Source organism: Nicotiana tabacum, chromosome 11, assembly GCF_000715075.1.
Source record: "Nicotiana tabacum cultivar K326 chromosome 11, ASM71507v2, whole genome shotgun sequence".
Classification (NCBI taxonomy): domain Eukaryota; kingdom Viridiplantae; phylum Streptophyta; class Magnoliopsida; order Solanales; family Solanaceae; genus Nicotiana; species Nicotiana tabacum.
The window spans coordinates 128,205,765-128,217,806 of NC_134090.1; the positions used below are offsets into that span (position 1 = coordinate 128,205,765).

Sequence of the window (12,042 nt, forward strand, 5' to 3'; positions counted from 1 at the left end):
AACAAGATAATAGAGATAGAAAGAAAGAAGAAAATTTATTTCTTCTTCAATTGTGTGTATTTTCCTATCTATTGCAAGGTCTTTATATAAGCATGAAAAGTGAAAAAAATATGTATTAAGCATTTGTAAAAACATGGAAGAGGAGTAGACATCCACCATAAGATTTATCTTATAACAAAAAGGACTTTATTCATATTGACCTTCTCATACTTGTCATAATCTGAAGGATTACTCTAATTTTTCTTAAACAAGATTTTATTTTAAGTACTTGAAATATAAGGGAATATTTCTCTATCATACTTAGGCTTAAGCTTGGAAGCATGGTAAGTCCAATGGTACAGTAGCGACTAGAGACTAATTGTTCATTGGAATTTAAACTTAAAATATTATATTTTTCGCTCGAACAATTTATAACTTGAGAATGATATGCAAGTGAAACGAGGACAACTTAAGTATGATATTCAGTTTATAAAAATACCTTATAATATCGTGGTCAACGCGGTTTAAGTTGTGCTTTAATTGTGAATCTTTATCGCCGATGAAAAGAATTTCATAATCTTGAGATGCAAATGATAAACAAGTTGAATAAAAAAATTGATTAATAAATTTACGATTCATAGTATAACATTTTACTAGGATTCTCATAATTTTAGGAACTAAAAGGAAATCATGTAGAATGAGAAGAAACTCGAGGTTCATGTATTTTACAAATATCACTTATCATAACACTTTGGTCACTGAAATCTGAACTGAACTACTATGATTTATGACCTCATTCCTCATGGTTAGTGGAGTACTTAGTAGTGCGTTAAGGAGAATCTCATAATGTTGAGAGGAACATGTGTGTGGAAATAGAAAAGAAAACTTGAAGTGAAGGTTTTGTGTAATTGACCTACTACCACTCATCATAGCTCTAATATAATGCCAAATTACCATATATATATAAAATGATTAAAAGCTAAAGTAATAATTAAACCCTTCTCTCTCTCTCTCTCTGCACCCTCACTTTCAAGGAAATAAAACAAAAGCTTACCATTCTATTCCTTCTCGTACATATCCATCCCCGCCCAACACACACACACACACACACACACACACACCCACACCCCAACACACGCACACGCACACGCACACACAAACACGTAGACTATGTAATACGCACGCTAGCTCTCTCTCTTTCCCCTTTTCGTCGTGTCTTTCTTTGAAAACCCTAGAAATCTCAGGTTTTTAAGGAAAAAAGTGGGCTTTGATTCGGTGGAATTTTCACTTTTTTTCCTCCTTCTTTGCCGGTGTATTTATGGGTTTGATAATTTTCTAGAGAATTTTTTTGTGTGAGAGTGTGATTCTTGTTGCTAATGGAGAGATCCAATAGCAGAGATATTAAGGGCTTGACGAGCTCCTCCTCTAGCTCCATCTCAGGTAGCTTCACACTGCCTTTCTATTCATTCTTGAATCTGCAGATCGAGTTTTTACTTCTTTTTGTTGGTAAAATCTGCTCGATTTATTGTTTTAATCTTTTTGCCTGTATTGTAATAAATGAATGACAGATGGGATTGAGGTGTAGTGATTTGCTAATTTCTTTTCTGTTTTGGAGGAGGGGGGAGAGTGGGAGAGGGGGGTGGGGTTTAAAATGTGCTTTCATTTGTTGGAATGAAATGGGTCTGATTAACCACCTAAGATTGTGGGGGAGGGGTATGTACCCCTCCATCCTTAATCAGTGATTTCGGGTTCGCAACCTGGAATGGAGTCTCTTTTGGTAGGTAGCGATTTACGTTCCAAAGTGGGACTTCCTGGAATCTAGATTAGTTGAGCTCCAAAGGAGGTACTTGACACTGGGTGAGAAACCAAGAAGAAAAAGAAATGGGTCTCAATAGAGTGGAGTGGATAAAGGCGATTCTTATAGTGAATCCACACTAGTTTGGCATTGATGTGTAGTAGTACTTGTTTGGTTTTCTTGGAACTTGAAGTTTCTCATCTTCAATACCTTACTTACAATTTAATTTTGTGGATTTTCCTTGTTTTACATGTTGTCTTTGGTTTGGGAAAAGAAAGTCAAGGTTCTACTTTTTTGATTGTGTAAGGCATGTGGAAGAATTGACTGCTTATTTGGATTTTTGGTGCAGATAGTGCGCTCTTCGATGCATCACAGTATGCATTCTTTGGGCTAGATATAGCAGAGGAAGTTGAATTGAGTGGTTTAGAGGATGAACAAGAGAACAATGATCTGGTTGTTGGAGGTGGATTAGGTGACGACGAGATACATGAGTATCATTTATTTGAGAAGGACGAGGTACAATCTACTTGTACTTTCCGTTGTATCTTACATGAAATTTTTGCTGCTGAGGCTTGGATTTCTATCAAGGGTGTGAACAACACGTTCTTCTACTGTGGCTGGAAGTATGAGGACCTGTTTAACTAATAAAATCCATCATATCATGTATGCTACCAACATATAGAGATTATCTTCATTTAGAAATAACAATTCTGTAGGCCATGAAATTGGGGGAATTGGTTAAAAGTTAATTGTTCATAACTTCATTTATGAGAAGATTATACGAATGATATCTAGGTTTCGCTAAGCATTTTACAGATGGTACTTGTTTTCGTCCATGTGTTTGTGATCAGCACTTTGAGTTTCAATCTTGCATGAAACAAGCTAATTGGTTATTTTGGTAACCGAGTCATCAATAAAAAGAAAGCTTACAATTCTGCTGCACCTGCTCCCTTCTCTTGTTGCTTTATCTCCTTAGCACCTAAAGCCTCCCCCATACTAATTTAAAAAAGAAACTCACCACTTACTCGAAAATCATGAGCATGCCCCTTCCCTGCAGCTCACCATAACTCTAAATGGCTACTTGGTTTTACGACGATGTTATCCAGGCAATGGTCTGATTTTGCAAGGTCTGATAGCTTATTATGATTTTTCTTCAAATTGCTGTAGCCCCCACGAGGCTGTGGGGCTCCCTCATCAAATATGGGCTATCAGTGCCTACTGCAGTTATTAATTGATTTACTAGTGATTTCAGCTTAAGTTTGATGTGGCTCTAGGTGCTTCTATTGGCCTAGACATTGATTGGTAGCCAGATTTTGAAGAGTTTTAAGCTCAGTGATGGTTTGTGCTGGTTTTGGAAAGTTGTAGTAGAAGAAAATGGTAACAGGTGATTGAAGGAGATGGGTCTTTTTGTTATGTTTAAATAGTTAGGTACAAACTACATAGGTTGAATACTTCGTCTCATTTCTTTTAGTAATGCTTGAATACGTTGATCACACGAATCCAAGAGTATGGCCTGGTGGTTAATGAAGTCTGTGCAAATCTTATATGGGGTCAAATCCCAGTGGACAGAAACATTGGGAGCCTGTTTTGGAAGCCACCAAGGAATTAGATTTGGGTGTAATTTGACGTAATTACATAATTTGACATGTTTGTCTTACCAATTAATTACTTGATCAACATAGAATTTGGTGTAATTGAAGGGGTGTAATTACACTCTCCAATTCTCAAGGGGAAAGACAAGAGATTGGTGGTAATTACACTGTGTAATTACAAGCTAATATAACTTTCTATTTTTTAAAAATATTTAAAGTACTATTATTTTTATACTATTTCTCTTCCATTTCTCTTATTCCCCTTTTCCAACACTCCAGCGCGTTACTTATATGTACTTTCATTTAATTTTGTGACTTCTCATATTTTACTTTTTTTTTCTTTTTCTAGTTGTTAAGCACAATTTCGTATTTTACCAGCTTTATTTTCTATTTAGTAGTATAAATAATTATTTAAAATCAATACCTTCTAAATTCATGTCTATCTTTTTGTTATTTAAATAGTGAAACAAATCATAAAATTCGTTCTATTCATGAGTTGGTAAAAAATTAAATTTATAATTGAAACTTTTATTAATTATCTTAAATTAAGATATTAATTATTTGTGAAAGATAGTCAATATACCGATTATTCTGTATGATATTAGTTGCCATCTTATAATTATTTAAGACTTTTATTTAAAAATACATGTAGTTTAAATACCTAGCTATAAATAATATCTAATATTTCTTGTGTATAGATGTATTTCTTACACATTATAATTTGCTTGCTTTGTCTTTTACTAGTTTTATTTTCTGGTCATTAGTATAAATATTTGTTATAGAAATAATATCTAAGGTCATATCTAGCTTTCTTGTATTCACATGAGTTGGTGAAAAAAATTAAATTCGTTATTGGAATTTTCATTAATTAATTTAAGGAGCAAAATTATTTATTTGTAAGATACTGATTATGTTTATGATATTATTATCAGTTTATAATTATTTAAATTTTTTTTGTAGAATAATATTTATTTTAAATATCTCATGATAATTTTTTTAATATTTATTATATATGTTTGTCATATAGTAAACTTATCCACATTTTAATCTTAAAAATAAATTATTTAACTATATAATTACACTTGTCCAACCAAACATGATTGTGAAAATTACACTAATTATGTTGTGGCAAACAAACAAGTCATTATAATTACTATACTGTGTAATTATCAGGGTATGTAATTACTATCTTAGTAATTACACAACTAGGTAATTACACATGGCTTTCGTGCGCTCCGGAAAGAAGGAGCAAAGGCAAAAAGCTCAAGTGATTTTCCTTTGACTACTGTCAGTCCAGGGAAGATAACTGCATAACCTAGGGAATGCAACTCCATAACAGCGAGAAAATACGGGGATAGAAAGAATCATACGATTCCAAACAAGCCCTAGGTGTTTTCTTCATATCAGCTTAAGCCTTGGTGGACAGAGTTACATGGTACGTGTTCTGGGGTAGGTGGTAGTAGGTATCAAGTTGAATAGTCGAGGTTTACGCAAGCTGGCCCAGGCGCCACGATTATAAATAAAATGTTGCCAATTAGAACAAGCTTTTTAGTAGTTGGACTTCAACTATACTTTTAGGAAAAACTTTACCCTTCTATTAGTCTTTTTGTTAAGTCTACGGCTTGCTCAAGGACTTAGAAATACTCTTTTTTTTGTCTTTGATAAATATCTTTGGATATGCTTTAGAGTAGCTTTGCTCCCCATATGTGCTCCACAACTAAGTAATTACACATGGCTTTCATGCGCTCCGGAAAGGAGCAAAGGCAAAAAAGCTCAAGTGATTTTCCCTTGACTACTGTTAGTCCAGGGAAGATAACTGCATAACCTAGGGAATACAACTCCATAAGAGCGAGAAAATACGGGGATAGAAAGAATCACACGATTCCAAACAAGCCCTAGGTTGTTTTCTTCATATCAGCTTAAGCCTTGGTGGACAGAGTTACATGGTACTTGTTCTGGGGTAGGTGGTAGTAGGTATCAAATTGAATAGTCGAGGTTTACGCAAGCTGGCCCAGGCGCCACGATTATAAATAAAATGTTGCCAATTAGAACAAGCTTTTTAGTAGTTGGACTTCAACTATACTTTTAGGAAAAACTTTGCCCTTCTATTAGTCTTTTTGTTAAGTCTACGGCTTGCTCAAGGACTTAGAAATACTCTTTTTTTTGTCTTTGATAAATATCTCTGGATATGCTTTAGAGTAGCTTTGCTCCCCATATGTGCTCCACAACTAGGTAATTACACATGGCTTTCGTGTGCTCCGGAAAGAAGGAGCAAAGGCAAAAAAGCTCAAGTGATTTTCCCTTGACTACTATTAGTCCAGGGAAGATAACTGGATAACCTAGGGAATACAACTCCATAAGAGCGAGAAAATACGGGGATAGAAAGAATCACACGATTCCAAACAAGCCCTAGGTGTTTTCTTCATATCAGCTTAAGCCTTGGTGGACAGAGTTACATGGTACTTGTTCTGGGGTAGGTGGTAGTAGGTATCAAGTTGAATAGTCGAGGTTTACGCAAGTTGGCCCAGGCGCCACGATTATAAATAAAATGTTGCCAATTAGAACAAGCTTTTTAGTAGTTGGACTTCAACTATACTTTTAGGAAAAACTTTGCCCTTCTATTAGTCTTTTTGTTAAGTCTATGGCTTGCTCAAGGACTTAGAAATACTCTTTTTTTGTCTTTGATAAATATCTTTGGATATGCTTTAGAGTAGCTTTGCTCCCCATATGTACTCCACTTTCTGTTTTTCTGGATCAATAGTTTGTCAGTTGGTGCTAGTAAATTGTGAATTTATCTGTATTTATTTTATGAGTAATCTCCAAACTTCTTTGTTACCATTTATACTGTGGACTCTGCCCTTGGTGATGTGAGTATGCTATATTTGCTGATTACCTGGATAAATTGCAGACTTTGGCAATTTTTCCTTTATACTGCCTCTAATTCAGTTCTTTATTTCCAGGGATCAGTCTTGAGCTCTTTATCAGACTTGGATGATCTAGCAACAACATTTTCAAAGGTCAGCCAATTCAGCACCTTTTTAAAGTGGCAAGCTTGATATTATTTCCTGATGTTGTGAGCTCTCCGGCTTGAACTCTTTTAACTTTTTCTGATCGTGTACCTTCCTAGTGCCATGAATCTTTCTTTTTGGTCCTTTTCCATGAGATAGAGTATTTTTTGAAAGAATTGATTTTCTAACAGATAAGATGCGATAAAACTTATGTTTTGTATTTTGTAGCGTCACCATCTAAAACGCTTGAACTGTGGGTTGTGACTTTTTACATAATCTTTTCTACAGAGCAGGGAAAATCTACTTCTTGTACTGGATCAATCTAACTACTTGCTTTTCTTTTCTCCAGTTGAACAGAAATGTAACTGGACCAAGGCATCCGGGTGTCATTGGTGACCGTGGATCAGGTTCATTTTCAAGGGAAAGTAAGTGCACATATTGATTCATCTTTATGTCATTCTCTGATGTTGGTATCTGAATAATTGAAAAATCTCTTGGACTAGTTTCTGTATTGCCTGAAATATAATTTACTTGTTAACTTGCACCTGAACTTCTGACAGTTGTGGCACTAGTCCTAGATTTGTTGATCTTTTAGATATCAGATAAAGGAACTTGATTTCAGACCTTGATAGGGAACAAGTTGCGGATAATCAGTACAAGTCTATTTCATCTTCGTGCTTGATTATTACGGTCAGCAATTATTCTCCCTTTTGGAGATGAATATTTGTATGTGCATGGTAGATGTCTTACTCCTTTTCGCCCTTCCTTTTTTTCTTTTTGGGTTTATGAAAATCGGCAATCCTTTATCATTGCTACTACAAGTAGAAATCTCTTGAGATTGTTGTACAAAGTAATGCATATTACTTCATGCTTCTGGATGATTACAAGGGAAATCTATTCCGGCATGTGCCTTTTGGGCTTCTAGAGTGGAGAGCTTGAAGAAGATGAATTGATTCATTGGCCGAAAGATTGCCGGAAAAATTTGAAAATAGTGAGACTAAGCCAATGCCTCTTTCTTTGGTTGCCGTTGAGGTGACACTGCCTTTTGCGCCTACTACCCCAGTCACTTTCTTATGTACTTCTCGTCGAGTTTTTGGCAATCAAAACTTTTCCATCGAGATTCCTTCGACCACAACTTTTTTTTTTGATGACCGAGAAATCCGTCTGGGGCCGATCCTTTGGACCAACCGCAACCTTCGAAACTCGGTGGATAATGGGCCCGCCCCTCTACCCTTCTCCACTTAAATACCAGGCTTTGCTTTGCATGGTGTGGGGGCTTGAACTTGTGACCTAAGACACAAATCCCCCCCTTTTTTTAAAAAACTTTTTTGTTCTGTTTAGCTTGTTTTCTTTTTTCTTTCTCCATCTCCTTCCACTTGCTGGATATGCTGCTCCTATATTGCTTTGATGAGCTTGTTTTCTTGTGGCGCACGAAGTTTGTAATCACTTACTGATGAATGAGGTATAAATTGTGCTATCTGACTTGCACCCTGTCAATGAATATCATTTGGATTGTCACATTCAGACCTTAATTCCCAATTTTAATTTAGTTCTCAATTTTGAGTTGCAGTTTAATATTTATGTTATACCAATATATGCTTTTTAGAGATATCTTTAGGGAAACAGACATGTTCGTAGTAAAAAATAGGTCCATCTGACATGGCATATTAGCTTTCAGAGAGTAGAAAATTAACGTCTAGTTTTCATAGGATCTCTCTGAATTAGCTCAAATTTGACAGACTTGAATTTGAGTTTCTTTTTTCGTCTTTTATGTCTAATTTAGTATTATATGTTGGATACTTATATTCTCCCTCCGTTCCATTTACATGACATTTCTCCTTTTTGGCCTGTACTGGAAGGATTAACATGTTTCTGTGTTTGGGGAACTCTTTAATCTTAACACTTCTATTTTGCTCTTATGGACATCCTCTAATGAGAATGAGATGGCATGTTGAAAATAAGAAATAATAATGTGAGCTTACATATATAGCTTATATGCTAAAAACCCTGTTCCATTCAAATACTGTCATATAAAATGTAATGGAGGGTGTATTATAAGATCTAGCAGCATATAAGCTTGAGAATTGAGCATGTCTGTGTCCTTGCTCTATGAGCGTGAGAAAAAATGTACTGATGTTTGAGCATTTAGAGGAGAAATAGAAGAAGCTATTAACTTGGCTTGACTTCAGCAGCCTATCATCTTCCATCATTCCATCTTTCATTGGTACTGTTTCCCGCTTTTCTTACCACTGCTCAAGTCACGAATGAATGATGTATCATGCATGTCTCACGTATTCTTATATGCATGTTCAGCTATTACAAGGTACTGCTGGTAAGAGGTCTGTTCCTTGGGGATAATTTGTTTGGTGATCTGTTTGCCTTTGCGAAACTAGATTAAAGCTGTTGGGCATTTCAATCATTCTTGTAGTGGCTTGCATGTAGGTCTCTTTAATTGATAGACATTTCAATCATTCTTGTAGTGGCTTGCATGTAGGTCTCTTTAATTGATAGAAGTTTTGTGCAGGTTCCTCTGCAGCTGAATGGGCGAAAGAAGCAGACTTTCATGATTGGTTTGATCAGCATTTATCTGACACTGAATGTTACCAGGAAAGCAAAAAATGGTCCTCACAGCCACATATCTCTGCAGTGCATCTTGCAGAGTCAAAACCATTGTATAGAACATCATCATACCCTGAGCAACCCCCACAACTTCAGCACTACTCAAGTGAACCCATTTTATTACCCAAATCAGCTTTCACGTCTTTTCCTCCCCCTGGTGGTAGATCTCAACCCTCACCACACGGCCTTTCGCGACAGAACATGTCATCTCTTTCTGCTGGACCTCAGTCTCCCTATTCGACTGCTAATCTCTCTTCTTTGTCGAACTCTAATATGCATTTGACTGGCTTGCCTCATGGGCTCCACTTTGGTGGAAACATCCCACAATTGAACCCTGCTGGTCTCTCTCTTAATACCAGGTTGCAAAGCCAGTGGAGCAGCCATGCAGGACTTATTCATGGGGACCATTCTGGTCTCTTACAGCATCAGTTTCCTCATCAAAGCGGTTTATTATCCCCCCAGTTCATGTCCCCGCAGCAGCTGCAGCAGCAGAGACTGCATCTTTCAGTTCAGCCGTCTTTAGCTCATTTTTCCGCACTAAGATCTCAATTGTTTAGTTCCTTCCCTTCACCATCTCATCTAGGAAAGTATGGAATGGCTGATTTGAGAGATCCACGATCTAAGCCATCACACAAGGTTAGACAAAATGTGCACTTTTCTAAACAAAGCTCTGATGCTGCTAGCCACAAAAGTGAAAGTTATGTGCCACAGTTCCGATCCAAGTATATGACTGGTGATGAAATAGAGAGCATCCTGAAAATGCAGCATTCTGCAGCACATGGCAATGACCCATATGTAGACGATTACTATCACCAGGCCCGCCTGGCAAAGAAAGCATCCGAGTCGAGGTCAAAACATCGTTTCTGCCCAAATAAGGAGCAGTCTTCTCGGTCACGTAATAGCACAGAATCACAGCCCCATCTACATGTTGATGCTCATGGACGGGTTTCATTTTCTTCCATCCGCAGGCCTCGTCCACTTCTTGAAGTTGATCCACCGGGCTTTGTTTGCATTGAAGGCAGTGGTGAACAGAAGATATCCGAGAGACCTTTGGAACAGGAGCCAATGCTTGCAGCTAGAATTACTATAGAAGATGGTTTCTATCTTCTCACTGAGGTAGATGACATTGACAGGCTCCTTCAGTTTAGTCAGCCCCAAGGCGGCGCTCAGCTCAAGCGGAAGCGGCAGATCCTGCTGGAAGGCATGGCAGCCTCACTTCAACTAGTTGACCCACTTGGCAAAAGTGGCAGTTCTGTTGGGCTTACCCCAAAAGATGACATTGTATTTCTGTGGTTAGTGTCTCTTCCCAAGGGCCGAAAGCTAATCTCAAGGTATCTTCAGCTTCTTCTACCTGGTGGCGAGCTTGTCAGAATAGTTTGTATGGCAATTTTCCGCCATTTGAGGTTTTTATTTGGCGGCCTTCCACCTGATCCGGAAGCAGCTGAGACCATCACTGATCTTGCAAAAATCGTCTCAAAATGCGTCAGTGGCATGGACCTTAATTCACTCAGTGCTTGTCTTGCTGCTGTGGTTTGTTCCTCAGAACAACCACCTCTTCGCCCTCTTGGAAGCCCTGCTGGAGATGGAGCCTCCATTATTCTAAAATCTGTTCTTGAAAGGGCAACTCATCTGTTAACTAATTCTCAGGCTGCTAACAGCTTCAGCATGCCTAATCCTGCCCTTTGGCAGGCATCTTTTGATGCCTTTTTTGGTTTGCTTACAAAGTATTGTCTGAGTAAGTATGGCAGTATCATGCAATCCATACTAGCACAGTCTCAGTCAGATGCTGAAATAATTGGTCCAGAGGCTGCAAGAGCCGTAAGCAGAGAAATGCCTGTGGAACTTTTACGTGCTAGTCTTCCACATACAGATGAGCACCAAAGGAAACTGTTGTTAAATTTTGCTCAGCGGTCCATGCCTGTTACTGGATTCAATGCTCATGGTGGAAGCAGTGGACATATAAATCCTGAATCTGTAAGCTGTTAGCCGAGATGGTAAGATTTCATAATATTAAGTGCAGTTGTACATCCGTAGTTCTCAAGGTTACTTTCTGTCTTCTCTTTGCCAGAACATGTTGTCCTGCTTCAGCATCAGTCTAGGAGAATATAGAAGGCTGGAAGCAAGGGTATATGCATATATGTTAGGCGTCGTTTTAATGCCTAAAGTTCCTCTTCCTCCTAATCCAACTTTTTTGTTTCCCCCTTTTTCGTTCCGCCATTTTCTTTCCCTTTTTCTTTTCCCTCTTTCCCTCCTTTTTTTCTACTTTTCTTTTGCTTCATTGAAGGAAAAGATGGTTTTCGTTATTCCTTTCCTTCTTTGTGATGATCATCTTGTCTTACATAACTGTGTATTATGTCTGAAAGAAATGGGGTTATTGGTCACTCTTTAAGTTTCTTCATCCAAAGAGCTGTATTTTTTATGCTCTTTCTGTAAACTCGGATAAAAGCTGGAAGGATAGGATGTCCATGTGATTTGTGGAGTTAGGGAACTCTTGCACTTGCTCCCTCTGCTTTCATGAGGGTGGTAAAAAGGATTTATTCAAGCTGAAGTAATATTGCTGGCTCGCAGGTGAGAAGGGTTCATCTCTGCAGTTTCAGTAGGAAATCTTTGCTACACTTGAAACTTTCAAAGTGAAAACTGTAATAATTAGATATTCTTGTGCATTAACAATTTACTCGATTACATTTCCCGTGATTGTTTACAAAGCTTAGTTTATAATTTGCCATCAGTTCCCTTTACGTCTTATTGTTTGGAGTAAATGGGCTGTTTAGTATGGACCAACCTATGCCTATCTCCACTGCCCTGTTGGGGGGCAAATCTTGCTCATTGTGCGTGCGCGTGCCATGGTGTGTATGATACAAGCAGCTGCATGCCAATGTGAGTACAAGTAGCAAGTTTGGAGCAAGGCATCATTCCCCATCCCCCCTCCCCTCCTTTGATAATGGTAGCACTTAGATAATTTTATCGGTTGCTTGTTACCTTTAATCATCACACGTACCGAGTTACTCTGTCCAAAGTTATGTTGACGGGAAGAAATATTTTAGCGTTT

General features: G+C 37.7%; 1 protein-coding gene across 2 annotated transcripts; it reads left to right on the forward strand.

The window, feature by feature from the left end:
- Positions 1–997: 997 nt before the first annotated feature.
- Positions 998–11,718, forward strand: LOC107794986 (protein PAT1 homolog 1). 2 transcript variants are annotated; one of them, XM_016617543.2, is made up of 6 exons: positions 998–1,419; positions 2,124–2,290; positions 6,327–6,383; positions 6,724–6,799; positions 8,899–10,987; positions 11,062–11,718. In XM_016617543.2, the coding sequence occupies exons 1-5, from the start codon at positions 1,356–1,358 to the stop codon at positions 10,977–10,979; spliced, it is 2,445 nt and encodes an 814-aa protein (XP_016473029.1). In that variant the 5' UTR covers positions 998–1,355; the 3' UTR covers positions 10,980–10,987; positions 11,062–11,718. The 2 variants fall into 2 exon arrangements, with proteins under 2 accessions (XP_016473029.1, XP_016473028.1); XM_016617542.2 differs by having other exon boundaries at positions 8,899–11,718.
- Positions 11,719–12,042: the final 324 nt, after the last annotated feature.